This window comes from Rhinolophus sinicus, chromosome 18 (assembly GCF_057876585.1).
Source record: "Rhinolophus sinicus isolate RSI-liver-muscle chromosome 18, RSI-T2T, whole genome shotgun sequence".
In the NCBI taxonomy this organism is placed as follows: Eukaryota; Metazoa; Chordata; class Mammalia; order Chiroptera; family Rhinolophidae; genus Rhinolophus; species Rhinolophus sinicus.
In genome coordinates, this window is record NC_142518.1 from 9563200 (window position 1) to 9590205 (window position 27006).

General features: G+C 41.7%; 1 protein-coding gene across 3 annotated transcripts in view; it reads right to left on the bottom strand.

The window, feature by feature from the left end:
- The window catches only part of PIR (pirin), a 108645-nt gene that overhangs the window by 63709 nt on the left and 17930 nt on the right, over window positions 1–27006 (bottom strand). For all 3 annotated transcript variants that reach the window (XR_002138553.3, XM_019746288.3, XM_019746287.3), the window contains exons 4-5: window positions 16360–16443; window positions 13593–13799 (exon numbers count right to left, since the gene is read on the bottom strand). Coding sequence is in view for 2 of the 3 variants with exons in the window: in XM_019746288.3 (XP_019601847.1) it covers window positions 13593–13799; window positions 16360–16443 (291 nt within the window). In the remaining variant the exon portion in view is untranslated. The remainder of the gene's footprint in view (window positions 1–13592; window positions 13800–16359; window positions 16444–27006) is intronic.

Sequence of the window (27006 nt, forward strand, 5' to 3'; positions counted from 1 at the left end):
GTTTAGGTCTAGGTTCCTTCCGCAATGAGCTGGGTGACCTTGGGAAAGACTTTTTGCATAACTGGGTTGCAGCATTCTCATCTGCAAAGTGGTGGAGCTGGCCAGTTGATCTCTCACGTCTATGGCTGCCTGACATTCTGATTCCAATGGGAGTGCCAGAAGAAAAAGGAAGAGTAGGTCTTGGTTGGCTCGCAAAAGCATCTCCTACTGTCAGGAATTCTAGACTTGTGCTACCCTAAGGACTTTGTTCAGCTCCTAATACTCCATTACAGCAATTGAAGAGGTAAATGAATGGAAAGTTTCCTGTCCAACTATTATATAAATGGGCCAGAGACGGCCCCTGGGTATTAGGCAAAAATGGCCCCATGTTGTTGTTTACTTCTTTACAGCAGGCTAGGATCTGTAGCCCAAAGCCTGCGGCTGCCCGACTCAAATTCTCACACATCCAATTGTTTTAAATATATTGCAAATAAACATATTTTAGCCATAAACATATTTAGCTCCTACTTGCATAACTTGTGAAACTGCACCCAACATATGTTAGTCATAAATAACGAATCCTGCAGCTATAAAAGACCCCAAACTGCCGCTGCCTTTTGGAGCTCTCTGACCCAGAGACCCTCCACATTGTCGCTGAGCGACGTCACCTAGACAGGTAAGCCCCCTCTCTGATTTCCCCAACTCCCCTGTGAAGGCCCTTGCCTGATTCCCCTTCTGGGTGGTGGCCTGACACATCTATTCTGGAAAGTCTCCAACTATGAGGGACTTCACTTATCAAGCAAGCCTGTCCAAGAACCGCCCAAATAAAGGTTATGTTACCGCCTCTCATGAGCCAGTCTTCTCCTTGATCAATCTCCAAATACCCAAACTTACTACACCAACCCATTGAAATAAAGTAAATAGTATACAAAGAGGCTCCCAAAGTATCAAATATGGCTTCCTATCTATCCACAAACAAGAAGAGAGGAGGTTCCCTATTGTACGGCAACAGCTCTGAGAAACTGAAGAGGTCAGCGAATCTGCTGAATGAAGGGCTGGGGACCTATAGAAGGGTCAGTACTTATCCTCCAGCTGGGGCAGGGGATGGTTCATGGATTCCTGGGCAAGCAAGAAGTGGTCAGCTCCTGAGCAAAATTACAGATGGGTCAAGAATTTCCTCTGAACCCTGCCATATCCATCTCTCCTCACAGGCCCTCTCTGTCTTTCAAGTTCCCGTGGATAAAAACCTGCTGTCAGCAGAAAATCTGATTTGTATCAGATTGTGCCAAACTGGTAAGGACCTGTGTGAGCTTGTGGTGAAGAGCACAGACCCTGGATGCCATCCGGTTAGAATTCCAGCTCTGTCACTTAGTAGTTGCATAACCCTGGGCAAGTTGCTAATCTCGCTATGCCTCAGTTCCCTCCCTCATTAGATTGTTGTGAGAATTTCATTGGACACATTTTATGAGTCTCCTCGGAGTCTCTCAGCCCAACTAGCTCCTGTGCCCTTGGCCACTTATGGAGACTCCTGGGTCATAACTGTTGCCATCTCCAGCTGCCTTGGCTCCTTTCTGACTGCCACGCTCTGAATAGCTTTGATTGCCCCCACAGTGGTGGCAGCTACAGCCGCTCCACAGCTCCTGGGCTTGGCTGACAGTATTACTGAGGCTCTGGATCCCTTGCCTAGACTGGAATGGAGACTCAAGCCACTGGATTGGTAGGTGGCCTCCTCGGAGGCTGCCTGAAGGGGCTAGGTTGCCACAATCCAGAACGGCACGGAATTAGCCCACATGGGGCAAACTCTGACCTAAGAGGAATGGAAAATATGGGATGGCAGAAAAATTCTTCCTCCTTTTTTTTCCATGAGAAAGTACTAAGGTACAGTTTTCTAAACAGGTACCTGCACCAACAAGCATCTGCTTCACTTCCCTTTCCCCTTACTTTCCCTGCCCTGGGATTGTACATAAGACCTGCTTTAGGCTCTGTTTTCCAGATAACCTGAGTTAACTCAGCAGGGAAAAAAACTGATACATGTAAAGCACTCAGAACTTCACTGTCCAATACAGGTACCACTGGCCATATGAGGCTATTAAGCACATGAAATGTGGCCACCAGTGTGAACTGAGCTGTGCTGTAAGTGTAAACTACACACTGGATGTCAAAGACTTGGTGACCAAAAAATGCAAAATATCTCATTATAATTTAATATTGATATATGTTAAAATGATATTTTTGATAACTGGGTTAAAGTACATTGTTAAAATTGATTTTGCCTGTTTCTTTTTACTTTTTTCAATGTACCTACTGAAAATTTTAAATTACATATTGATTCCATTATATTTTCATGGGACAACTCTGGCTTAGAATTTAATTAACTTGTAAGCCCACAAAAGATGTCAGCCATTTTCCTTCCCAAGAAATTCTAGAGATTTGCTATCAGTAAAGCCTAATGATAAAAGTGAATGTGGGAGCAGAAAGGGAGACAGATAGGGAAAAAGGAACAAGTATGTGTTAAGTACCTTCTATGTTAATAGGCACATTATATGCCACACAAATAACTCAGACTGTTCATTATCCCCATTGGTCAGATAAAGAAGTAAAGGTTCAAAAATAATTTTCCCAAGGTCACAGAGGTATTAAACAGAGCTGAAATTTGGACCCAGGTCTCTTTGATTCTACAGTCCCTGCTCTTTTCAATCTATCATACTATCAAAGAATTCACTTTATACTGGTATAGTTTCAATAACGTAACTGAGAATTTTTGGCATGTGTCAGGGCTTCCTAGAATCTCGTAAATTACCCATACAAGAGGTCAACTACACTAGCCAAGTTAAAAGCTGTTTCTGAACACAAATCAATCTCTCTCTCTCTCTCTCTCTCTCTCTCTCCCCAAAGATACATACACCATGAGGTAATAAGCCTGCCTCTAAAAAGGATGACTGTACAGTTCTGCCTGGACACATTTAATGAAGTGGGCAGGCAGTATTAAGAAGCCCAAAATGTCTCAGATACAAGTCATGTGCTCTTATCCAGATTCTACCAGGCAATAAAGATAATATTTGGATCCCCATCTGGCCAACTCCTCAGAGTCTACCTGTCAATTCATTCTGAACTTGGAGAGGAAGAAAGGATAATTATCTTTTGGTCTTCTCCTCCATCTCAACTCCCTCCATTTGACTTCTATCCAATTCTAAGTCCTCTGTGCTTTTGTCTGGCTGACAGACTCTGTCAGTTAAAGCCTATGAAAACATTTAATCACAGTCATCAGGACTGTCACTCAAAACTTCTTTTGGATTAATCAATAACAGATGGCCTTAAATCAATATCTGATGCTGGAAAACTCCACCAGCCAAGTACCGGTAGTTACTCGGAGATACTGAAAGTCTCCAGGGCAGACAAAGAGGTAGGTGGGTACTAATTCCTGACAAGTAGAGCTGCTGCAACCACATTTGGAAGCTGCCAGGGAAAGAATTTAGCCAGGAGGACTCAATTGGCAGAACCTCTAAATGGTGATGGTGAGGGGATGGAGGTCTACAAGAAAACCCTCCGGTGGAGAAAGGATGGAGAGGCACAAAAATCAATGCTAAGGGAATCAAGATGGAGTAGAAAAAGTGTCAGGTTATTTTTCTTCCTCCTTTTCACAGCCCAGCCCTCCATCCTACTTTCTTGTGGACCCTTGTTGCAATCAGGGAATACCAGAAGGGATTGGGAGAAGCCAACATTATTTTCAGAGCCTAGAGATAAGAGAAAAACTGACCACAGGCAGTTTGAAGGTGGTGGGAAAGAAGAGCCTTGCTCTGGACTTCAAAATGGTTTCCTCTAAAAGGAAGCATTTCAATTTCTCCAGTTGCTATTTATAGTTGAATCAGGAAAGAAAATTTTGGGCTAGCATGGTTTCCTTCTGTAATGTTAAAAATGACCATCTATATGGAAACAAAGAGAACAAGAGGTTTCATGGGGAAAAAAAGGGCAAATTGTCATTATTTCATTTTTCAGTGCACCTGGAAAAGCTGGACCTTAATTGATTCATGTTGGGTTACAAACGTAACAGCTACCCTCTGAACATGGATACCTCCTATACATAGTGACATGAGAACATTGCATCTTTGTCATTTTGCACTGTTTTAGCTTTGATCACTGAGAGAGGAGAGAGAGAGAGAGAGAGAGAGAGAGAGAGAGAGAGAGAGAGAGAGAGAGAGAGAGAGAGAGAGAAATTACCAGAAAAGTGTTACCTGATGGAGATAACTTTTCCAATTTCCATACTGAAGACAATGAACACATGATTTGAAGGCCTTCTAAAACATGGAGTTATTCCCCTGGACACTTTCAGAGCCGTATGGAGAAACACCTTATAAACACCTCTCTGGCTTCATGCTGTCTGCTTTGTACGGTCTAGTGTCTTTCCACCCTTCTTTGCAGGTCATTTGGCTCCTCTAGACCTATGCCTGCTTTTCCTGAACCTCCAGATTGGGCTGAACCTCCTATCTATTCTGCCTTCCCCTAAACCCCTCCATGTTTTCTAGTCTGGTAACTGACCACACAGTACAGTAGTGCTAGCAATTGATGTGTCTGTCCCTTCGATTGTCCCCTGCCAGCTCCCTGATTTTTTTCATCTTTTTCTCTCACACCTTCACAGGACCTTGCATACAGTTGGCCCTTAGCACATGTTTGCTGAGCTCAACTGAACTGTCATGGTACAGATACCTTTCTGAGAAATCCCTGCAATTCCCCATGGCCAGTGTGGAAGCCCTTCCAAGAATGGCAGACCTCCGTTTCCTCATCTGATTTTACTAAGCCCAGGGAATGCTAACCAGCCCCATGCTAACCAGACCACAACATGCTCCTCTTTCAACAGAGTAATCCCTAGCAATGATTTAGAGCCCATTGGATGGGAAAGTTTTAAATTCTTGTCTATCTTGGAGTACCTATACCTGTCCCCAAGAGCAGAATTCTTAATTAAGCTTCAGGTAATCAGAATTACATCCAACACCAAATTTTTTCATTACACTTTAGTGTGAGTTTGCTCAAATTGTTCAAAAGCTACATGATTCCAAGGATTTGTGCTTCAGTCAAAATAGTGTGTTTGCAGCTCTATACTCGTATGTGCCAATACCAGTTCTTAAAATACTAACATCTACTTCATTTATATCCACAAGAGTTTAACACAACATGCAATAGCCTCTGATGCTCCCTGAAGCTGTCCTGTATATTTCACTGTGGTTAGAAAAAACACGGAATGTGTTCGTGGGGAAAGACTTACATCCCCAAAGTACAAACCTTGACAGCAGCCATGGAAGTTATTACACTGATATGTGAAATAGCCACTCACCTCTACTGAAGGTGACACCTTGGTTTTTTATAGCTTTCATTATCCTCTGAGTCAAAATTTCCTTGCTAATTTGTAATCCTTATAACCAGGGCCAACGATGTATGACTGGCACAGGATGTAACTTCTGCTTTGAAAGGGCACCTCTCCATTCTTCCTGGCAGAAGAGGGCTTGTCGACACCACTGGAATGTACTTCCTAGGTAATGAGGTCAGCAGGGACATCTTGAAGGAATAAGAACATCTGGCACCCTTTGTGCACACCAAGAATGGTATTTCTGGGGTGAGTGGGCTGCCCTGATCTGATCAGATGCTGAGCAGTGTTTATTTGAACATTCCTAACTGCAAATGAAGTGCCAACTATGGCTGCCTACCACAGGACAAGTCTTTGAAGTTGCAGGGTGCATTTCTCTGGTGTCCTCCTATTTACAAAACAAGACTAACAGACCTAATTGTGCCTATTCACAACCCTGAATCAGAACCAAGTTTTGCCCTTGTCTGTGGAATGATACTGATCATCTGCTCAGGGTCCAGCGTCTATGTTGTGCAGGTCCCACAGAATGAACTACGTTGTGAAATTCAAGATGAGACAGAAGTGCACACAGCACCCCACTCCACCTTAACCTCAGAGCATGCTATAAAAAACCCTGTGAGAGAGGGAGGCCGGAATATACATACAACCAAGGTCAGCCTTAGGCAAACTCCAGGAATAGACAAACTTGGTCTTGGATTTCCCTTCAGCCCAATATTTTGCATCATTTCCTTTTGCCCTGTCGCAACCCCACCAGGATCTGGTTGCCTATGCAGCCCATCATGATCTCCAAATAGTTATTGCACTGCTACTACCGTGTTTCCCCGAAAATAAGACCCAGCTGGGCAATGAATTCTAATGAGTCTTTTGGAGCAAAAATTAATATAAGACTCAGTCTTATTTTACTGTAAGACCGGGCCTATAATATAATATAATATAATATAATATAATATAATATAATATAATATAATATAATACCAGGTCTTACATTAATTTTTGCTCCAAAAGATTCATTAGAGCTGATGGTCCGGCTAGGTCTTATTTTCGGGAAAACACAGTATCCAAGCCTTTTATACAAGCCATTGTAAGACATGCGCCCTGGCCCCATCTCTTTTCTTTCCCTCCCTCCATCCACACAAGAAAAATCAATTGTCCCTCCTCTATAGTACCATGCAAGCTTTACCTACTGCTGCTTTAGCATTTCTCGTATCACATTATACTTCTAATGTTTGCCAGTTTCTCTCCCCAACTAGACTGTGACTTTAATTGATGACAGTAGTTGTATCTTATTCACAGCATATTTCCAGGGCACTGCACAATGTGCACACAGCAGGTGTCTAATGACTGAATAAATACAGCTCATAGAGAAATGGGACACGTGAATTAAATAACTGCCAGTCCCAAAATCTCATGGGTTGTGAAGACAGATGGCTGTGTGGATGTAGGGCAACTGAGAAGGCTTCACCAGAGAGAGGGGATGTACGTTGGACTCTGCTGAACAAGTAGCAAAGAGACAGAGTTGGTGAAATCCTGAACTCCACATTTTTATAGGACTTGGCCCTTTACAATATCCTTTTCCCCAAATGCTGTTTCCCCCTTGCCCTGTGTCAAAAGGGAAATTCAGCCAGAATTCATTTGGGTGATTATGAATTTCTTAGGCAGGACTTTTTTTTAGTATTCCTCATGACATCTAATTAAACATGAACCCTAAAAGAAAAGTGAATGGAAATAAAAACCAGAGGAAAATAAAATTGTTATCAGAAAGAAACATAGAATTGCATTGTTAAAAATCGTGGATTCCTCAAATCGTCAAATGTATTAGGTTTCTAGAAACTGCCTTATAGAGATAATGGCCATCCGTTTTTTTTAAATGTCCATTTATATTTAATGTAACATTGAATATTACAGAATTTTTCTTAGCTCTTTTGTTTTGTATTTGAACCTATTTTTCTTACACTGAAAATCCTGATTCCTAAAAATATTAATTCACTCATTTGTTTCACAATACACACAAAACTTTTAAAATTGTAATGCCGACACTAACAAAACTACAGAATGAAGTTAATAATTTTTATGCCGTTCTTTTTGTCTTTAGAATATATCCCACTAAATTGTACAGTCAGAAAATTATGTTTAAAGCCTTTAAAATAAATATTTCCTCTGTGTGGTTATGTTGCTGATATGTTTACACAAATGTTAGGCTCTTCATTTGTTTCCATTTGTTTTTAATTTTCAAGTTTGAGGGCTTTTTCCCTTTTCTGGTTTAACTGGATGTTTTAAATATGTAAACATTTGCATCTTTCAAAAAATAAAAAAGGCATACTGAGAGAAGTCTCAGGTCCATCCTTACCCCACCCCTCAGCCCAAAAGGAGCATTTTTAAAGTCTATCACAGAGTACTCTGATCTATAAGTAAAATATATCAACAGTGAGGCGTTCAGAAGGGAGGATTCTTTTCTGAGCAAGTGTTGTTTTCCCTCCGCTTGCTCTCGTGACAGCTGGAGCCTGTTATCTCAAGCTCCCTTTGTCAGAAACCCACTGTCCCCCTCTCCCCCCACTGCCCCCGCCCTCCACACACAACCATTAGGAGACTATGCATCATTCTTTTTCGAACTAAACCCATGAACATGCTGGAATACTTCAAAGGCAAAAAGAAGGGGGAACAAAAGTATGCCTGTGCTACCTGTTTTCACGATTAAACAGTTTTTTAAATGCTACTTTGAGAAGTTGTTCTTTGAGCCTGGGAAGGAAAGAGAGGCCTCCTGGGAGAGGGGGCCAGCTCTATCCATGTCACAATGTGAACAGATGCAAACTCAAAAGGGCAGGTGAAGGGAAGAGCTGAGACTATGGAGTTAACTGTAAAGTAGGCAAGATCCATTTAACATGTGCTGGACATAGTCAATGAATTCCAATTTCCCCTGAAATAGAGAAATAGGTACACTGCAAAAATGTTCTAAGTTTACTGTCCAGTATTCTGATTGTCAAAACCTACTGCCATTTGGACATGCTATAACAGTATTTCCCTGAAAGTCACACAAACTCTGTATTTTAATCAAACTATGATTGAAGGGATACTAGAAAAATTGTATAATATATTGGTGAGAAAGTGTTTCAAATGACATTCTACCCTTAAAGTTTCCTGGAGAAAACAAAAGCTGGAAATATGGTTTTCTGTCGAGTTTCTCGGCTGTTTCTGGTCTAGGAAAAAGTGTATGTGTGACACCAATTGTCTGCCACAGCCCGGACATTCCATCAGCTCTCCAAATTGGAGGTGACAATTGCAGATTTGGTTAGAAATCTTGTGCCAACCCATAACCAGTACAGGCTGCTTAGTGGGAAAATTGCTTTTTGACTGGGAGAGAACTGCATGAGGGACTCGGGGTCTTCCAATGTCTGGGGTAGGGGGCGGGGAACTGTTGAAAGGTAGTATGTCCCCTACTGGACATCAATCCACGCCCTGAAAACCCACAGGAAAGATGCTAAAGTAGACAAGACACATGCCTGTGGACCCCCAAGGGGAACCACAAGCCCCCAAACCTCTGCTTCTCATTGTTGTCACTGCTTGAACTTAAGAAATCTGCAGGGAACATTTTGAGTCTTGCAAAACAGCCTAGTATGCAAATTTAAAGAAAAAAATCAATCTGGTGTTTATTTCCCTACTTCCTAATCCCTTAAATAGTTTATTTTCTTTTAAAATTTAATTTAGCTAATTTTATTGTTCTCTCACCTCTTCAGTTAGCTCATATTAAGCTTATTGCAGTCATTCTTAACCCCTATATTGTCTTATCTGCTTTCTACTTTACCCTAGTTTCTCTTATCCCAGCATTCATTTACATTTTAATGATATCAAGTATGCACCCAGAAAGTATTTACTGGTTGTCTTTATGTATCACAGACTGTTTCAGGTGCGGTGGGGGCACCATGGTGAGCAAGATCTGAGTGAATGACATGAGATACTTGGTAAACTCTTTTGGAAATTGAATTTTTGAACTTTGGGTCACCACCCAATACATGAATATACAGTCTGTCCATGAGAAGGAAGATTCTTTTGTTACATATGCAGTCCACATGAACACTATACAAAGCTTTTGCAATGAAGTAAAAAGAACAGCCATTTATAGAAGGCTTCCTCTGCACCAGGTATTGTTTTAAGTTCTTTACACATATTAACCAATTTAATCATCCCAATGACCCTCTGGGTCATAATTCTCTCCATTTTACAGATGAGAACGCTGAGACTTCTTTAAGGTTAGTCAGTGGTGGAGTTGGCCTTGAACGCAAGCAGTCTGGCTCCAGATTGCCTTTTTTTGACCCCAGAGGGACTGAGGCCTCCTTAAGGCTTGCTTCTGACATAATGGAATTTAAAACAGCAGCGTTTGTTGGAAAAAGAGTCATGTTCCAGAGAGAACTGGCAATAAATATTGCTGATTGGCTGCCTGATAAGGATGGAATGGGGTTTGGAGAATTTCACAGTCTCATGAAATAAACATGTGATTTTGACCTTCCAGAAGTGACAGAAACTATTCAAAGTATCTCATTTTTATCTTTTCCCTCTTTCAGCCTTCACTTTAGACCATGCTATTCTGGCAGAATCTTGTTCAAAATTGGCCATAGCTTCCCCAGGGCTGACACATCTAAACTGAGAAGCAGGAACACATCCACACTTGGGAATATCAAAAGGACAGTTGAGTCGTTACAAAAAGCTTATAGCATTTTGCACAAAACCCCCTCATCTTTTTTGTGGATATAGGAAATGAAGTCCAGAAAAATTAAACGAGATTTGCCAAAAGCCACAGAGTTGGACCTTAAAAGATCTTCTATAGGCACGTAATCAAATTGGTCCTCGTGATGAGTAATCCCCCGTGTCTTAGATGCCATGGTCGTTACACGCATTCCAAATAGTGGTCCCTGGACCACAGCCTCCTCATCACCTGGGAGTGGTTAGAAATGCAGACGCTCAGGCTTAGCCCAGACCACCTGAAGCAGAATCTGCGTTTTAAGAAGATCCCCAGGTAATCATGAATTTTGAAGTTGTAGAAGTGCTGGAATGGTCACTAATTCCATGTTCTAGACATTTTAGTTGTGGGAGGGGAATTGCTGTTGACCCTATATTGGTTAGAAGCACATCAGTCTCTTAAAAGGTATATTCTCAGGCTCACCTGGTAATTTAACATAAAATAATCTTCAGTTTGTTTATATGGTACATCTAGACTTTTTAAAGATCTAGTCATTCTTTGGTCAGCAGATAGTAAGGCTTCAGATGTAGAAAACTATGTTTCTTTTGGGAGCCAGAAAAAAATGGTCAATAGTCCCCCCATCTTTACACTGACCGATGCTGGTGTCTTTCTACAGAGCAGATTAATTACCTTTCCCAAATGCCAGCAAGTCCTTTTAGCATAGACGGCAATCACAAATCTCAGCCCAGTTCCTGCCCAAGTTAACAGAAAGTAATCAAAACAATCATAGTAACAGCTACTACTTATGTGGCGCTTGCCATGTGTCTGGCGCTGTTTTGATAGCTTAATGTATAAAAAAACAACAACCCAATCCTCACAGAAACCCTTTTTAAGTAGGCGGACACTGAAGCACAGAGAAGTTAAGAGGCTTGCCCAAGGCCACACAGCTAGTTCATGGTGGGGATTCTAATCCAGGCCATCTGTCGCCAGAGTTCATGCTGGTACCCACAGCAGCACACTGCCTCTCAAAATTCAAATCAATGCTAAATGGGGTTCCAAGAGTTCCTTATTAAAATGTTCTCATAGTGATCACTGACTTAGGAGAATGTAATTCACTTCAGAAATTTTACTTGACACAAAAAAATAGAGGTCAGCAGGTACTAAAACATTATTTTACAAAGTTAAAATATTACCTCCGGTGGCTAATTCTTGGTTGTGACTGCAAGACCATGTGGTCTGCTGTTTGGAAGTGCTTTAAAATGTTCTTCAGCCTGTAATTGGAATTGGCGCGGACATTAAAATTGCATTGTGTTGTCTATAAATGAGAAGCAGTTGTGAAACTCTAAGATTCGTGATATTGCTGACTTCACTTATCTATTAAACCAGTGGTCTCATTTCTCATTTTAGTTGCAGACAATTCAGCTCTTTCATAAAGGAAATCGTAAGAGCAATTGCACGAAGCCTTGTGCTTTGGTTGAAGTGGACAGGGGAAATCCCTCAATATGCCCCTTGAACCCGAGTCCTGCAAACAGAGTGAAAAGCCCCACAGGAAACAGAGTGAGCAGCTTCTTAACTGTATGACTTCAGCTCTCCTTAGACAGCCCTGCCTGACTCCACACACAGCGACATCCTTTGCCTTCTATCAGAAAGACCCCACAGAATCTGAATTGTCCTCTGTGACGCTGAAGGGAAGCAAACTCTTACCATACATCTTAATAGAGCACTGCCCAGTACTTGGTAAAACAGAAATGAATCACAGAAACACAATAAAAGGTCACATTTCTAACTGCAAAGTACTAAGCCATAAGCCTGGCGGGGCATAGAGAGCAGGCAGGCATATATATATATACATACAGAGGGTGCCAAAAGATGAATGTACATTTTAAGAAAGGAAAAAACTGTATTAAAATTACACTGATGGGAACCACTTTGAGCACCTCTTGCAATTACAGAAGTCAAACATGACTTTTATTCATCTTTTGTTATTGATATATGTTATATTACAATTTTAATACAGCTTTTTCCTTTCTTAAAATGTGTAAACATTTTTGGCCCCATATGTATATATGTATGTATGTATGTATGTATGTATGTATGTATGTATGTATGTGTGTATGTATATAGGAATGTGAAGAAAAAAATATATATATATATATATTTATATTTAACAGGGAGCATATTTTTGATTATTTTCTTCTTCAATTACTTCTATTTACACTGGAAACACAAAACAAAATAATGCATGCACCTAGGCCTGGTACAGGTAAAGAACTGTGGTTATAGTGCAGGAAATATATAACCCCGTAAGTCCCAACCAATAATCACGACCAATCTGTTACCCATGAAATGCACCCCACTGAGTGGCTGGCTAGCAGCCACTGCCAAGCCATTATCCCTGTGGGTGAACCTAAACAAAATTTAGATTTACATAAATTAGTGTGTAAAATAAAGTGCTGGTTGCCCACAAGGAGAATGGCAATGTGGCTCCCAATTTGTTTGAGCTCTCAACTCCAGGTGGCATGTGTGGAACTGGGTATTGGGGCCACTCCTAGATCCCCCTCAGATCCCTTTTAACTGTTTCTCTGCCCCCTACCCCAAATGCAATGGGCACGAGTCATGACGGGGTAATGGAATGTGGCAGCGCAGCTGCCTTGCCAGGGGTGAGCGGGGAAAACCTGGAGGAGGCGGTGGATCCTCCAGAGTCCACGTCTTCTTTGGGACTTTGCCTGAGATGACACCCTTGCTTGGCTCCCTGCCATTCCCTGTCCTGGTTCCTTATTCTGTTCCCCTGGGGACATGTCCTTTAAAATTACTTGCACATGAATTCTCATCTTGGGGTCTGCCTCTGGGAAATGATACCGAAGGGACCAAGCCACCCAGCTCACTTCCCAGCTGTCCAGTACCTCCCAGTGTGAGGAACTTGGCCTTCCCAGCAGCAGGTCTCGTGTGCAATTAACACAGGGCTCCCATACACTTTTCCCACCACAAATGTGTCCATAATCTTTAGCCTCCATTGATCGTATTTGATTAAAAAGGTGGGACCCTAAACTGAAATGTTATAACGTCTCATTTGATGAGAATGTACAGGACATAGCATGTATGGGATGAATAAATGTTCAAATCAATTTAAAAAGAACCTTTCTATGATGTATTAGTGTGCTTTCCTTACTAACTAAATTGGACATAAATAATTCAAATCTCCAGGGAGTGGAGCTGGCTTTGTTTTCTGTTTGTTTCCTCAAGTTGGTGATCTTGCAGTTCCAAGGACCTATACAACTGTATTATACGCAAACGGAAAGAGGCTAAATCTGCATGCATATTAAAATATACCTTGAGAATTGTTTTTTGACCAAATTTTTAATATGGGCTTCCTTTCTTATAATTTTCCTAACTCTCTGAGTTTGCATGTGACAAAAAAAATTTGAGGTCCTCTTAGGTTCCACTTTTTCTGCCTCCAGGAAGCAAGTCCATCCCATGGGACATGAACTGTGATAAACCCAGTGAGAGCTGACAACCCAGATGGGGCCAGCCTTATGTCAATGACCATCTCAGTTTTCACAAACACACAACAGCATGGCTTACCTTTATACCCAGGGCTTCTCCAGAAATGACAGCAACTGTCACACCGTCCTTAGTGGGTTTAGGGATTTCTTCACTTTTCAGTTCCTGGTACTGAGGATCCACCATCTTCTCTGAGCTCCTCAAATTAACCCACAGTTGCAGGCCATGGGCTGGCTCCTCTGAGCACGGCATCTCGGCATGCAGAATGCCCCGGCCCGCGGTCATCCACTGCAAACACCACACCAACAGGGAAATGTAACCCAGCCTCGAACAAGTCTGCAGGGAGGACTGTTGCACAATGGTAATTGCGTGAAGCACCTTACAAGTGCTTCCTTCATAGTCCCTGGGCATCATGCAGAATAACAAAACAATAATGATAACTGCTGGAACCTTTTCCAGTTTTCCCAACATGTTCTACTGTTCACATCTGAAATCAAAGCATCAGATCTGAAATTCACACAAATGGAAGAAGCCTTTCTTTGGACTCCGAGTCTTTCATTGAGCACTGATTATGGGGAGACGCAAGTAAACAGCATATTGGGGAGTGCTCTCAGGAGCACATTAAGAAGTGAAAGAAGCAGGATTGGGCAGGGGGAGAAGCCAGCCAGCAGTGCAGTTACAATGGTGGCCTTGGTCAATCCAACAGGGAGGCCTGGAGTTGGATGAAGCTTCAGAATTGCCCCAAATTGCGGGGAAGTGGCCAGGTTTCTTTCTCCCTCTCATCAGCATAGCAGTGACTGTGGGCCTCCCTTCAGTAGGGAGCACAGCCTTGGGAGAGGCAGTTTCTGCTATGGAGGGCAGTGTCCAGGGTGTGATGTGGCTATGAGCCATCAGCAGATGATTTTCACAGCAGCTGGAGGACACATGCATGGGCCTAAAGACACATGCACAAGCCCACAGTATCTACTAAGCCATGGATGGGTGACTTGAGTCTCTGTTTGCTCAATTCTGGTAAAGGAGCCCTCACTACTTGCCTCTACTATTGTATAGATTCTTAAAGCATTCCTTTATTTCTTTATTAAGAGTGCATTAAGGGGCCGGCCTGGTGGCTCAGGCGGTTAGAGCTCCATGCGCCTAATTCCGAAGGCTGCCGGTTCGATTCCCACATGGGCCAGTGGGCTCTCAACCACAAGGTTGCCGGTTCAATTCCTCGAGTCCCGCAAGGGATGGTGGGCTCTGTCCCCTGCAACTAAGATTGAACACAGCACCTTGAGCTGAGCTGCCTCCCGGATGGCTCAGTTGGTTGGAGCGTGTGGGCCCCCAACCACAAGGTTGCCGGTTCTTCACAACTAAGACTGAAAGGACAACAACTTGAAACTGAACGGCACCCTCCACAACTAAAATTGAAAGGACAACTTGACTTGGGGGAAAAAAAAAGTCCTGGAAATACACACTGTTCCCCAATAAAGTCCTGTTCCCCTTCCCTAACAAAACACACACACACACACACACACACACACACACACACACAAAAGAAAGAGTGTATTAGGGGCAGCGGGGTGGCTCAGCTGGTTAGAGTGCGAGCTCTGAACAACAGATTTGCTGGTTCAATTCCCACATGGGCCAGTGAGCTGCGCCCTCCACAACTAGATTGAAGGACAATGACTTGGAGCTGATGGGCCCTGGAGAAACACACTGTTCCCCATAAAATTTATTTTTTAAAAAAGAGCGAGAGTACTAGGGGCCAGACCTAGACACTAACCTCGGGCTTTGGGGATGAAGGATGGAACATGATGGATAGGTTTCCTGCCTATCTCAGCTTAGGTTCTCCCATGGAAGACCCTGAGGCAAGGATCAGTGCAGGTAGTTTATTTGGAAAGAGATACAGAAAGCACAAGTAGAGAAGTGTAGAGAAAAGTGAGCTAGGCAAGGGGCATTTAATGGATAAGTTACATCTGTGGGTACCAGGGTGTCAATCCCACTGGGATCCATGCAGACACACTTTAGAATTGTTGCACAGAGGGCAGGACAATTGCCACTTCCTTGGTCAGGACTCAACCAGACATCATATCGCCCCCTTTGTAGGCCGTCTCCACATTATGTTCTGCTCTAGTGCGAGGTTACTGTTGACTTTTGGCCACAACTGTTTGTCCTTTTGTGTTTCTGCCTTTAAATTTCATGTCCATTGAAATCCCACGAGTCAAATATTTGCAGTTATCATTCCACCAAATATGTCAATGATCCCAAAAAGTAGCTGATACCGAGTTCAGACTTACAAAACCAGTAAAGATGACCCAAGCATTTTCTGGGGATTTTTAATTCTCATGTCTCAGACAAGAGTAGGATGGTGGCGGGCTTTGGGTTATTGTCTTAAATGACCACAACTACCCCTGCAAATGAGCTGTAAGTAAATTGTCTCAAGTGCAGCAGAAAGGTCTAGAAAGATGAAGACTGAAACCGGTGCACTGAACCTGGTAATTCGGACATCATGAGTGACCATTACCTGAACGGCTTCAGTAAAGGTTCTGGGGTGCTGAGAGGTCAATCCTGATTTCAGTGAGTGAAGGACAAAATGGAAGATGAGGAAGTTGAGATAGTCACTCTTGATTATTCTTTTGAGAAACATAAGAGAAAGACCAAGTGGGAGCTACAAAGTGATTGAAAGGGAAGTGAGAGGAATACAAGAGACCTGTGCAGCTTTCTGGGTTGGGTGGAAGAGCCACAGAATGGAGAGGTCAAAGATATACGAGAGAGGGAGGAAAGCGTGAATGTACTGGCAGGGGGTGAGGGCAAGCATGCACACCCAAACACCATTAAACCATCAGTGATGCCTTGTCCTCGGCCATACCTGCAGGTCTCCTGGGTTCAATTGACCGAAGTGTCCACAGAAGTCTTCATGGGCCATGCTGCCCCCTTCCAAGAGGTAAGATACCTTTGAAAAAACAAGCAGAAGAAAAAGTAGGAGTTGGGTTGCTATGAAGAGTTCACCTTTTCCACAGAAAATGTGTTGAGGAAAGTGTTAGCAGTGCCCTCCTCCCTAAGTTCTCAGGCCTTAGGCCTCAGACTGAATTACCAGCTTTCCCGGGTCTCCAGCTTGCAGATGCAGGCAAATCATGAGACTTCTCCACCTCCATAACCACCTGAACCAATTCCTACAATAAACCTCCTCTTATGTCTATCTCTGTATACCCTACTGGTTCCCTTTCTCTGCAGAACCCTGACTAGATTTTAAGTCTAAAACCTCTACCTGGAAACTTGCTATAGTAATGGCAACAGTGCAACACTGGCATGGAAATAGAAGAGACCCATTTCTATGAGAAGTTAACATATGATGACAGCAATTTCAAATCAGTGAGCAAGGAGGCATTTTCCAATAAATGGTACTGGAACAACTGACTGACCATTTGAGAAAAAAGAGTCAGCCCCCACTGTTTACAGAAACGTGTTCTAAATAGATGAAGGATTTAAATGTAAAAAATACACTTCTAAGATTTAAATCTAAGGAAATAACAAGAATACAAAATGTCTGCACAAACCTGTCTTTGCAATGCGTATTATAAGAGCAAAAAGACAGGAACAATCTGGGTGATGGATTATAGGGTACACTTAGCTAAATTATGTTACATTATGCATACAACTGTTAAAAAGTAATATAGATCGCTATTTACTGACACAGAAAAATGAAATATCATTTCATCAGAAAAGCAGGTTACAGGACAGTAATTTTATTTAAAGGGGTTAAATGCAACGATCCACTTAAATGGGTTCATTTCAATAACATTGTATCCAGTCATGGAGATGCCCGGATGGACCCACAGCAAAATGTGAACAGTGGTCATCTCTAGATGACAGAATTGCACTTTTCTGATAGTTTGGGTTTTCTGGAATAAGTAGTTTACTTTTTTACTTTTTTACAAAGGCAACAACTTTTTTTATTTTGAAAAAAAAATACATAAAGATGCTGCCACTAATCAGTGAATGAAAATAAGTGATGTGCTTTATTCTGCATAGGAGCGGGCAAATCTACATATTTGTTCCCTGCTTCAGTATACTGGGGCTGGACAGGAATGCAGTGAGACATAAGGGAAGACATTAAGAATCTGAAGAATAACTCCATATTATGTGTGAAGACAAAATACCTGGCTCTGACTTTAATATGCTACTAAGTGGAAAAGATCTAGAATTGTTATAGAGGGCCAAAATAGGAATTAAGCACTTAGGACCCAATACAAAGCTTGAAAATTTAAGAAGACAAATAAAATGCTTCCAAATTTCAAACAAGCAGCCCAACTATCAGGAGTGGTGTCTAGAATTGCTTTCTTTTCCTGTTCTGCATGCATTTCTAATTAAAATAACTGCATAATAAAGGCAATTTTCATTCTGTTTGGGCTGAAGCTCTCCTTTGGGTTCTCAAAGGAGTCTCTTTCAAATCATATTCTTTCCGTCCCCAAAGATTTTTCAATTATCCAAGCCTAGGGGCCTTCAAATTGTTAATCATCTCAAAGTATGTCAGGCAACTTTAAAAAGTAAATTGTGGTGAGCATGACTCATTTAAAGATGAATATTTATGTGGACACCAAGAAAAGTTTATTTTTTGCAAATTTTATTTCAGAGAGTAATTCCAACACTCTTTGTAAAAGATTGAGAAAACAGTTACCCCTTTTCCTCTACTTTTGCAGTGTGAATATCCTCTCTTCCCTAATAATACAAAAGTAAACATCATTTCTCCCATCCTAAATATTGTAAAATTTGAATTAGAGATGTCTGGTCAATGAAGTTTGCTGAGCCCATAATGCTTACTTTTTACTACTTAAAGCAAAAACCATACTTATTAGCCTTTGGAGGGGAAAATCAGAAACCAAGGAAACCACTGACTCTTTATTATTTTTAAAAATTTATTATTTATTTTTGCTAAAGTGATATAAATGCTACACTGAGATCTTAACTATAAATTGATGCTTGGAAAGGATTTTTTAAAAACTCAAGCCGTACTTTGAGAGTTGACACAATCCAGATGATTTTTTAGTACATTACATAATCGCAAACACCTGGAGAATTGCCGTGAGTGGTTAACGGATTGGGGAGTGTTATGTTTAAATTTAAGAGTTGTGCCTGTTTAATTAGAATTGTGTAATCTGAAACAGGTGTTTTCTTAAAGGATTTGCCACGCTTCCTGATCCTACTTCGTCCTTTCCTCCTGAACTTTCCATGGGTCTCTACTATAATAAATACGTTTGCTTCTTTGTCAGTTCGTATTTCTTTGTATGTTTGCATTTGGAAGGACACAAACCAACAACAGCAATGAAAGAAAAGTGTCACTTGCAATGTGAAATTTAGGAAAAGTGTACCTCAAAGAGCTATAAATTAATTCTGAGGAATTGCAGCACAAGATATAATGTAGTTTATTGTTTCCTTTCTAACTGGTATTTAGAAGGAAGAGTGTGATAAGCGCAGTTATTGTTATAGATGCAAGACATTCTTTAAATCAAAAAGTTTATGCTATAGATAAAACTACGTTTTCCTTTAATTTCCATTTGCCCTAAAATGGTGGCTTTTTTTTCTCTTGGTAGCTGAGTAGGAAAAAGAGAGAGAGAAAAAAAAAACAACGCATTGAGGTCGTAGCTGATGAGAGAGACCAGCAAGGAACATATTGCATAATAAAAGCAGCTAACTGGTCTTCAAAGACAGAAACATAATGTTTGAATCTATACAATTAAGGCCCCAACTTATTTTACAGAAAATAAAGTTGTAATTACTTCAGCAATCACTGAGAAACCTGGAAAATCACCCCATTAAATTGGCTCATCCAATCCCAGCCCTGCATAAACACTTTCACAAGTGCCAAAAGGTGGTTTGATAACCAAACCATGATTTAGGTATTCAGCCAACGGGCACATTTAAATATTTTAAAGCTCTTGTAGTGCGGGGAGGCCTGCGGGGTCTCTGCTCCTGCTCCCCACATAAGAACGCAGGACACGGTGAGGCCAAAAAGGAACACCCACGGAGCCATAAATAGGGGAGTCACACCACTATATTCTCACTGGCGGCATCCGCCTCTCTGCAATCCGCTCTTGCTAGCTCAGCCACCATCTTCTTGCTAGCACCCATTTTCCTGCTAGCCTAGCCACAGCAGTTATATTAGTGGCCAATGGCTCACTGGTTACAGCTGACAGCCAACTAGCCACAGCTGATGGCCATCCAATCACAGTTGATGGCCATTTACTACCTGAGCCAACACCTTTCTATGTGAGGCCGAGAGCCTGGAAACTATTTTCTGGGGCTCTGTCCCCACAGCTCTCATGGGTCCTGCCTTGACACTTCCTGCCACAATCCTGCAGAGGCTTCAATGCTTCAGGGACTCCTGCCACACTGCCCTCTGGTGCCCTGTCTCAGGGCTCTGGGGCCCTAGTTGGAACCTTGGGTTTGCCATTTACCAGGTGTGAGATGTGGGGCGAACTCCATTAACTTCTTAGAGGCTCGGTTGCTGTACGTGAAAACATAGACCTAGAAGATGAGCTCACCGAGTGGAGGGTAATGTGTACAAAGCGCCTGGCACATAACAAGTGTTCAGCAAGTTGCAGAATTAGCACATCTGCCACACTTCCGGTGGGGCAGAGATCCCATTAGTGGGTCCTCTCTCAGGTCCTCACTTGTGCTTTCTGGAATATATTTCCCCTGATATTCTCATGCTTTGCTTCCTCACTTCATTCAGACCTCTGCTCAAATGCCACTGCCTAAGAGAGGCTGCCCACAACCACCCCATCATATTGGTCAATCTATTCTTTATCTTCCCACCCTGATTTGTTTTTTCTTCCTAGCCTTTTCATGTAAGGACACTCTATTATATAATTATTTGGTTATTCATTTATTGTCTCTTTCCTAAGAGAATGTTACCTCCCTGAAGGCTACAACATGTTGCTGGCACTGAAGATGTGTTGAATGAATGAATGAATGAATGAATGAATGAATAGCAGTATCTTGTGTTTGTATAGCATGTCAGCGTTTACAAAGCATCTGACCCTGGAAATATATTATTATCTACATGTTATTAATGAAAACAAGTGGCTTGGTGTGATGAAGGTTACACCATTAATAACAGCAGAGCAAGGACTTACATTAACATTCTCCATCTCTGATAATAAAACTATTTCACCCTCCCATGTTGCCTCACAAATGCTGACATCGCCCTGGCAGTAATGGATGTGTTGTGAGCATGGTGCTGGCCTTCAAGGAGAGATGTGATGGGAGTTGCAGGAGCAGCCAGGACTTAAAGGCCTCAAGTGTGAGGGTTTTAAGGCAAAATGGCCTCCTCTGCCAAAGAAAGGGTCCTTGTGCTATTATACACAGACAGAAAGCTTAGGCCTCATGATTGCTGGGCCAAGTGGAGAAGAGGTTGATGGAAGGACAGACAGACACAGGATCCTCAAATGAGGTGATGATGGGCTCCTTCTTTGGTGTGGATATTGAAGAGTTCTACTCAACAATATCTAACTACACAGAAAAGAACAGCTGACTGAAAGGCCATTTTCCTTTTATATTTTTCTATTGCTCCTATTCTCAAAAGTCTCCCAAATCTACTGATTTTCTTTTCATTCTGAACAACATTTCTCACATGCACATTAAGTTGCTGACAACCGCTTCCCAAACTATCAGGCAAGCTGAATTACAGACTTCCTCAGAAACTTCCAGCTGCTTGTAGAACCCCTAGAGCCAGGAATGCCCTTCCCCTTCAAACCCCACTCAGGATTAATGTTTTGGTGAATCACTTCAGACAAAGTACCCCTGGCTCCCCATGTAATCATCAGGCCAGCTTCTTAACTGATACCACCTACACCTTGTAAGTCTGTGGTCAAGGTGTTCATGTCCATTGTTTTATTTCCCCTGTTGTACTGAAAGAGCCTCAGGGGAATGGTTTGCCAACTTCTAGGATTACCCAAATTTCCCACGTACAAATGTGTTGTCTACCCAGGGAGGCGGGTGTGTGTGTGTGTGTGGGGGGGGGGGGGGGTTGTTAGAAGTACTGTTGCTTAAGAGCGCCCTCTGCTGATCCTAATAATGTGTTCTCACTGTTTTTCTACAGACCTCACTGATGTTTTAATAATAGATCCACTGATAACTATGTCTTCTAACACGTGCGAGTGTCTCTGCTTAAAGACCGTGTGTTTGTATGGCACAGTGCCATCTAGTCATCAAGGGACGAGCTGTGTTGTGGTGTAGAGGGAGGTTTTACTGCTCTGTACAGTCTCTAGTTAAAAGCTGTCAAGACAGACCCTTACTTAAGAATGAAGCACCTGAAAATGCTCCCTTGCACACATGGTCCCAGACAGGTTTGGGGCTCACAGGGCTCTTTCAGAAAGAGAGGTTTAAGGGAATCATGTAGGTTTTCCTCTTGTTTTACTATTTTGTTAAGATTTCATTATAATAACAGTTTAATTAAGCGGCTGATACTTTTTGATGGGTGCATTATTATTATTCCCTGATTCAATTCATTATAAGGATTCAATTTCTCAAACTTTTAGTGAATGTGTTCATTGTACTTGATGTTATTGGGCCACAATTCTCATAATTTTGGACTTCAAGAAGCAATAACACAATTTATAATAAGGGGGCCTGACATGGGAATGCCAATTTTTTGTCTTTCATCTTTTTAAAATAAACTTTATATTTTGGAATAAGTCTTAATCTCTGTTTGTCTTTCTTTCCTTTTTTTTCCTTTCCTTTCAGCCTGCACAAGGGAAAAATGTCATCACAAACTCATAAGCAGGAAGTTAGAAATCACCCAAAAGGAACACAGTGATCACCCCTTCCCCACCTTCAGGGAGCTACCACTCTAGCAGGGGAAACACTACTAAAATATGCATATAAGAGAAGTGAATGTTAAAGAGACGTACAATTAGGTCCAGTGGAGACACAGAAGAAAGATTAATTCTGATGAGGGAGAATCCGGAGGAATGGGGGAGGCAGCCTACCAGCTGGTCCTTAAAAGAATGGAATATTGGGGAAAAGTTGGATTGGCTGGGGCAAAAAGGTATATAAAAGGAGGAAAAGAATTTTTAGGTTGTAATAAAAGGTCATAAGCAATTAAAGCATAATTTTATTACCATGTTATTACTAGATCACAAATGGTCTCCCTGTGGCTGCAAGAAGTTAAATGATTGTCCTTAAATATCCAGGCAGTCAACCAACCTAGTTCATTTCCCCATATACGGGAAGTTGGGAGAAGAAGTGAGAGCGTTACTTTGCACTGACAGGCAGGGTAATTGGGATCCCTGAACCAAGAACCACGAAAGCATTGGGTCCCACAGTAAACAACAGAGAGAGCATGAGGTGTTCAGTTTGGGGATCTGAGTCACCCACGCAATCTCATTTCTAATGTTAGTAACGTGTCAATGTATTGAGACAATATCAGATGTATAGAAAGGCAACTTTGCTCCAGAAGGAGTAGGAGCATGAAACACTGGTCAAGTGTGGGCCTGGGTCCAGATGGGTCCACCCAAGCCTGCCCTGTGTGGACTGTGTGAGCTTGGCAAGTCACCACTTCTCAGAGCCTCTGTTTCCTCATCTGTAAAATAGAGAGCTAACAATTCCTACATTTCCAGGTTGTTGTGAGGCTTAGAGATAATGTATAGAAAGCATGTGAAGTTTCTCATAAAACTGGTAGCTAATGTTATTGCATGGCAAATGTCCTTCGGGTTTAATCCTATAAGGTCAGGCATTTAATTTGAAGAGTCTACTGATGGATAACTCTGGAGCAGCTATTGCTAATAGTATTGAAGAGTTGCAAAAAGCTTTTTATTGTGTAATGATCTATGTTAATTTATTTTGGACTTACTTTTGCCTCACTTAAAAATCAGTATTTTATATTTGGTGACATCAAAGAATGTTTAATGACTGGTTTATAGTCTTAATTACATCCCCCCTCCAATGTGTCTACTTAAGAACTCTAGAGGGCGGATGGGTGGTTAGAGCGCGAGCTCTGGGCAACGGGGCTGCCGGTTCGATTCCCACATGGGCCAGCGAGTTGCGCCCTCTGCAACTAGAATGAAGTCAATGAGCTGCCGCTCAGCTCCCGGATGGCCAGATGGCTCAGTTGGTTGGAGCGTGGGCTCTCAACCACAAGGTTGCTGGTTCGACTCCTCAACTCCCACAAGAGATGGTGGGCTGCGCGCCCTGCAACTAAGATTGAACACGGCACCTTGAGCTGAGCTGCCGCTGAGCTCCTGGATGGCTCAGTTGGTTGGAACACAGGCTCTCAACCACAAGGTTGCCAGTTTGACTCCCGCAGGGGATGGTGGGCTGCGCCCCCTGCAACTAACAACAGCAACTGGACCTGGAGATGAGCTGCGCCCTCCACAAGTAAGACTGAAAGGACAACAACTTGACTTGGAAAAGTCCTGGAAGTACACACTGTTCCCCAATAAAGTCCTGTTCCCCTTCCCCAATAAAATCTTAAAAAAAAAACAAAAACAAAAAAACTCTAGGAATGCAGTCTCTCAGACATGAATGGTTCCTGTCTGCAATTGTTAATGGGAGGGTGGGGCATATGGGAAATTTATTGGGAATTTATATGGACTACTTTCTTAGAGTATTTCAGTTACACTGCTACTTTCCCTCATGTAACCTATGCTTGTTGACACAGACCAGGGCTTAATTCTTAGCGTTGCGAAGTGTCTGTGCATTGTGTAGGATGTTCAGCAGCATTCCTGGGCTCTACCCACTAGATGGCAGTAGCACCCCCTTGTTGGTATAACCATAAAGGTGTCCAGAAATTGCCACATGACTTACATGTGGGCAAAATCACCCCCAGTTGAGAAACACTGACACTGGCAATCTAAAAGCTCAACTTTTAGACTAAATATGGTTCTGATTTAACACAACTGCCTGAACTTGGGAGTTTCAGGATATAAAATATTGGCCATTCACTCCTAACTAGAGATTGAGCTCTGTTTTCAAGGCCTTCCCCATAAGTGACCCAACCTATAGCCTTAGATCCCACCCGCCCCACACACATGCACTTTTTATGTGCACGTGAACTGCTCACTGTTTCTAGTATATCCCCATACTATGCCTTCCATCTTTCCCCCAACTGACCAGAGAGTCATACCTAATTTATTCCTTAAGGCTTTCCTAAATGGCAAAATTTTCCCTGAAACCCTCCCAGATCTTTCTTTTAGAAGTGCTAGTTTCCCACTCAGAATGTGAAGCTTCTTTAACCGGAGTCTCTTGTTCCTCCTTAATCATTCTCTAACTTTCTTGCCAGCTAGAAGTCCTCCACACCCATTTCTAAACTCACAAGTACATGGAAGCGTGCGCGCGCACGCGCTCGCACACACACACACACACAATTTTAATTTCCGTTCAGCCAGGGAACATGTGGAAGAAGTGAAAGTTATGCTTTTAAATTGAATGCTTTTAAATTTCATGGGAACCTCTAATGGTTCACAAACATTTCTTAGAGGAAGCTGTCCCTAGGTCATCCTCCCCATTATGCATTGCCATATATTATTAGCTTATCTGGTTGACTGGAATAGAACACAAATCAGGTCAATTTTATGTGGAGGGTCAGAACCAAGTCAAAGGCCTCAGCAAGAGTTCTTAGAGAGCAAGTGAACATCAGGAACTTCACAACCAGGAGAATACTTTTTTTTAAAAAATACGGCATGTGAAGAAGGCATTTTGAAAATATATTTTAAGTAGTTAACCAATAGACATAGTTCAAAACTCTAAAAGTACCGGAAAAAAAAAAAATGGGGGTTAGAGTGACAATTAACTCTTTCCCGCCCTCCCTCATCACCCAGTAGCCTTTCCTGGAAGGTACATTACCAGTTTCTTGGGTGTCTTTTCAGAGATAATTTAGGCACACCCAAGAATAAAATCATAAGTGGAAACAATCCAAGTGTCCATCAACAGATGACTGGATAAACAAAATGTGGTATGTCCATACGAAGGAATATTACTCAGCCATAAAAAGGAATGAGTACTCATACATGCTACAACGTGGATGAAGCTTGAAAACATGCTAACATGAGAGACCATATATGGTACAATTCCTTTTATATGAAATGTTCAGAATAGGCAAACCAATAGAAAAAGAAAATGTGCTTTCTAGAAATTGGGGGAAGTGAGAATGCAGAGTGACTGCTAACTGGTACTGGCTTTCTTTTTGGGGTGATGAAAATGTTCTAGAATCAGTGGCGACAGTTGCACAATCTTATGAATATACTAAAAAGCACTAAATTTTAAAAAAATCTTTGTGAATATATATTTGTATGTCATTGTGTGTTTGTTTTTTCTCTAAGCACCATCTTCTTTTGGTATTGAAACATGAACTTTGTAATTTTCTTTGTATCAACGTAGTCCGTGGAAGTAACCATTCACTAAACTAGTATGTCTTCACCACAATAAAACTGATAATAAACCATCAAAAAAGAAAAAAGGTATAGTCTTCCCATTCCTTTATATTTGCTTTTTAAACAAATCCTACACTTCGCCAATTCTGCACCTCGCCTCTGTCACTTTCTAACTATCATGGAGATTGTTCTATATTAGGACATACAAAGCTGTGACAGACATTCTTAATGGCTGTGCAGTATATCATTGTATGACACATATATTTAAGCCGCTAGTTTTCAACTGGGGGCAAACTGGCAGCCCTCTCTCCTGCAGGAGACAGTTGGAAATGTCTGGAGACATTATATTTTTTCACAACTGGAGGTAGGTGGTGCTACTGGCATCTGGTGGGTAGCAGCATCTGCTGCTAAACATCTGAGGACAGCCCCCCAAAACAAAGAATTATCCATCCAAAATGTCAGAAGTGCCAAGGTTGAGAAACCTTGATTTAAACAGTAATGAACATTTAAATTTGCAATATTTCTTTTATAAATAACCCTGCATAATATTCCATCTTTCAGATCTATAACAATTTCCTTATGTATAGTTTCCAGATATATACTAATTCCCTTGTTATTTTGGATACTTACTTGGTTGACTCTTTTTCAACTTTATAAAATTGCACTGGAATAAACACTTGTATAATAAGCTTTTGTTCCTACTTTGGGTTTGTTTTTCCAGGAAATTACTAGATTCCTGGAAGGAGGATTACTGAGTTAAAGAGGAATAACTTTTTCTCCTGTAATTATATGGGGTTCTTATTGCTATTGTAAATGGGATGTTTCCCCCATAATATTTGGTTGTTGCTTTTATGCAGGAAAAAGGGTAATTTTTGCATAGATATTTTATATCCACGTATTGGTTGGTATTCTTAGCATGGTGGTACCAAAGGGTATCTTGGGGCGTGAAGGTGGCTTTAGCTTCCTTCCTATAATTTGTTAACTTCACCCTCAATCATGCTAAATAAACTTATACGCTAAAACCCAAGTGCCTGCATTGTAACCACAACTTTAGGACAAGTCCTGCGCCCTCTGTCCTCCTCCAGTCACATCGCCGCCCAAAGTTGGATGCAGCCACTGTGGGGATTTCTTTATTAGCATATTAC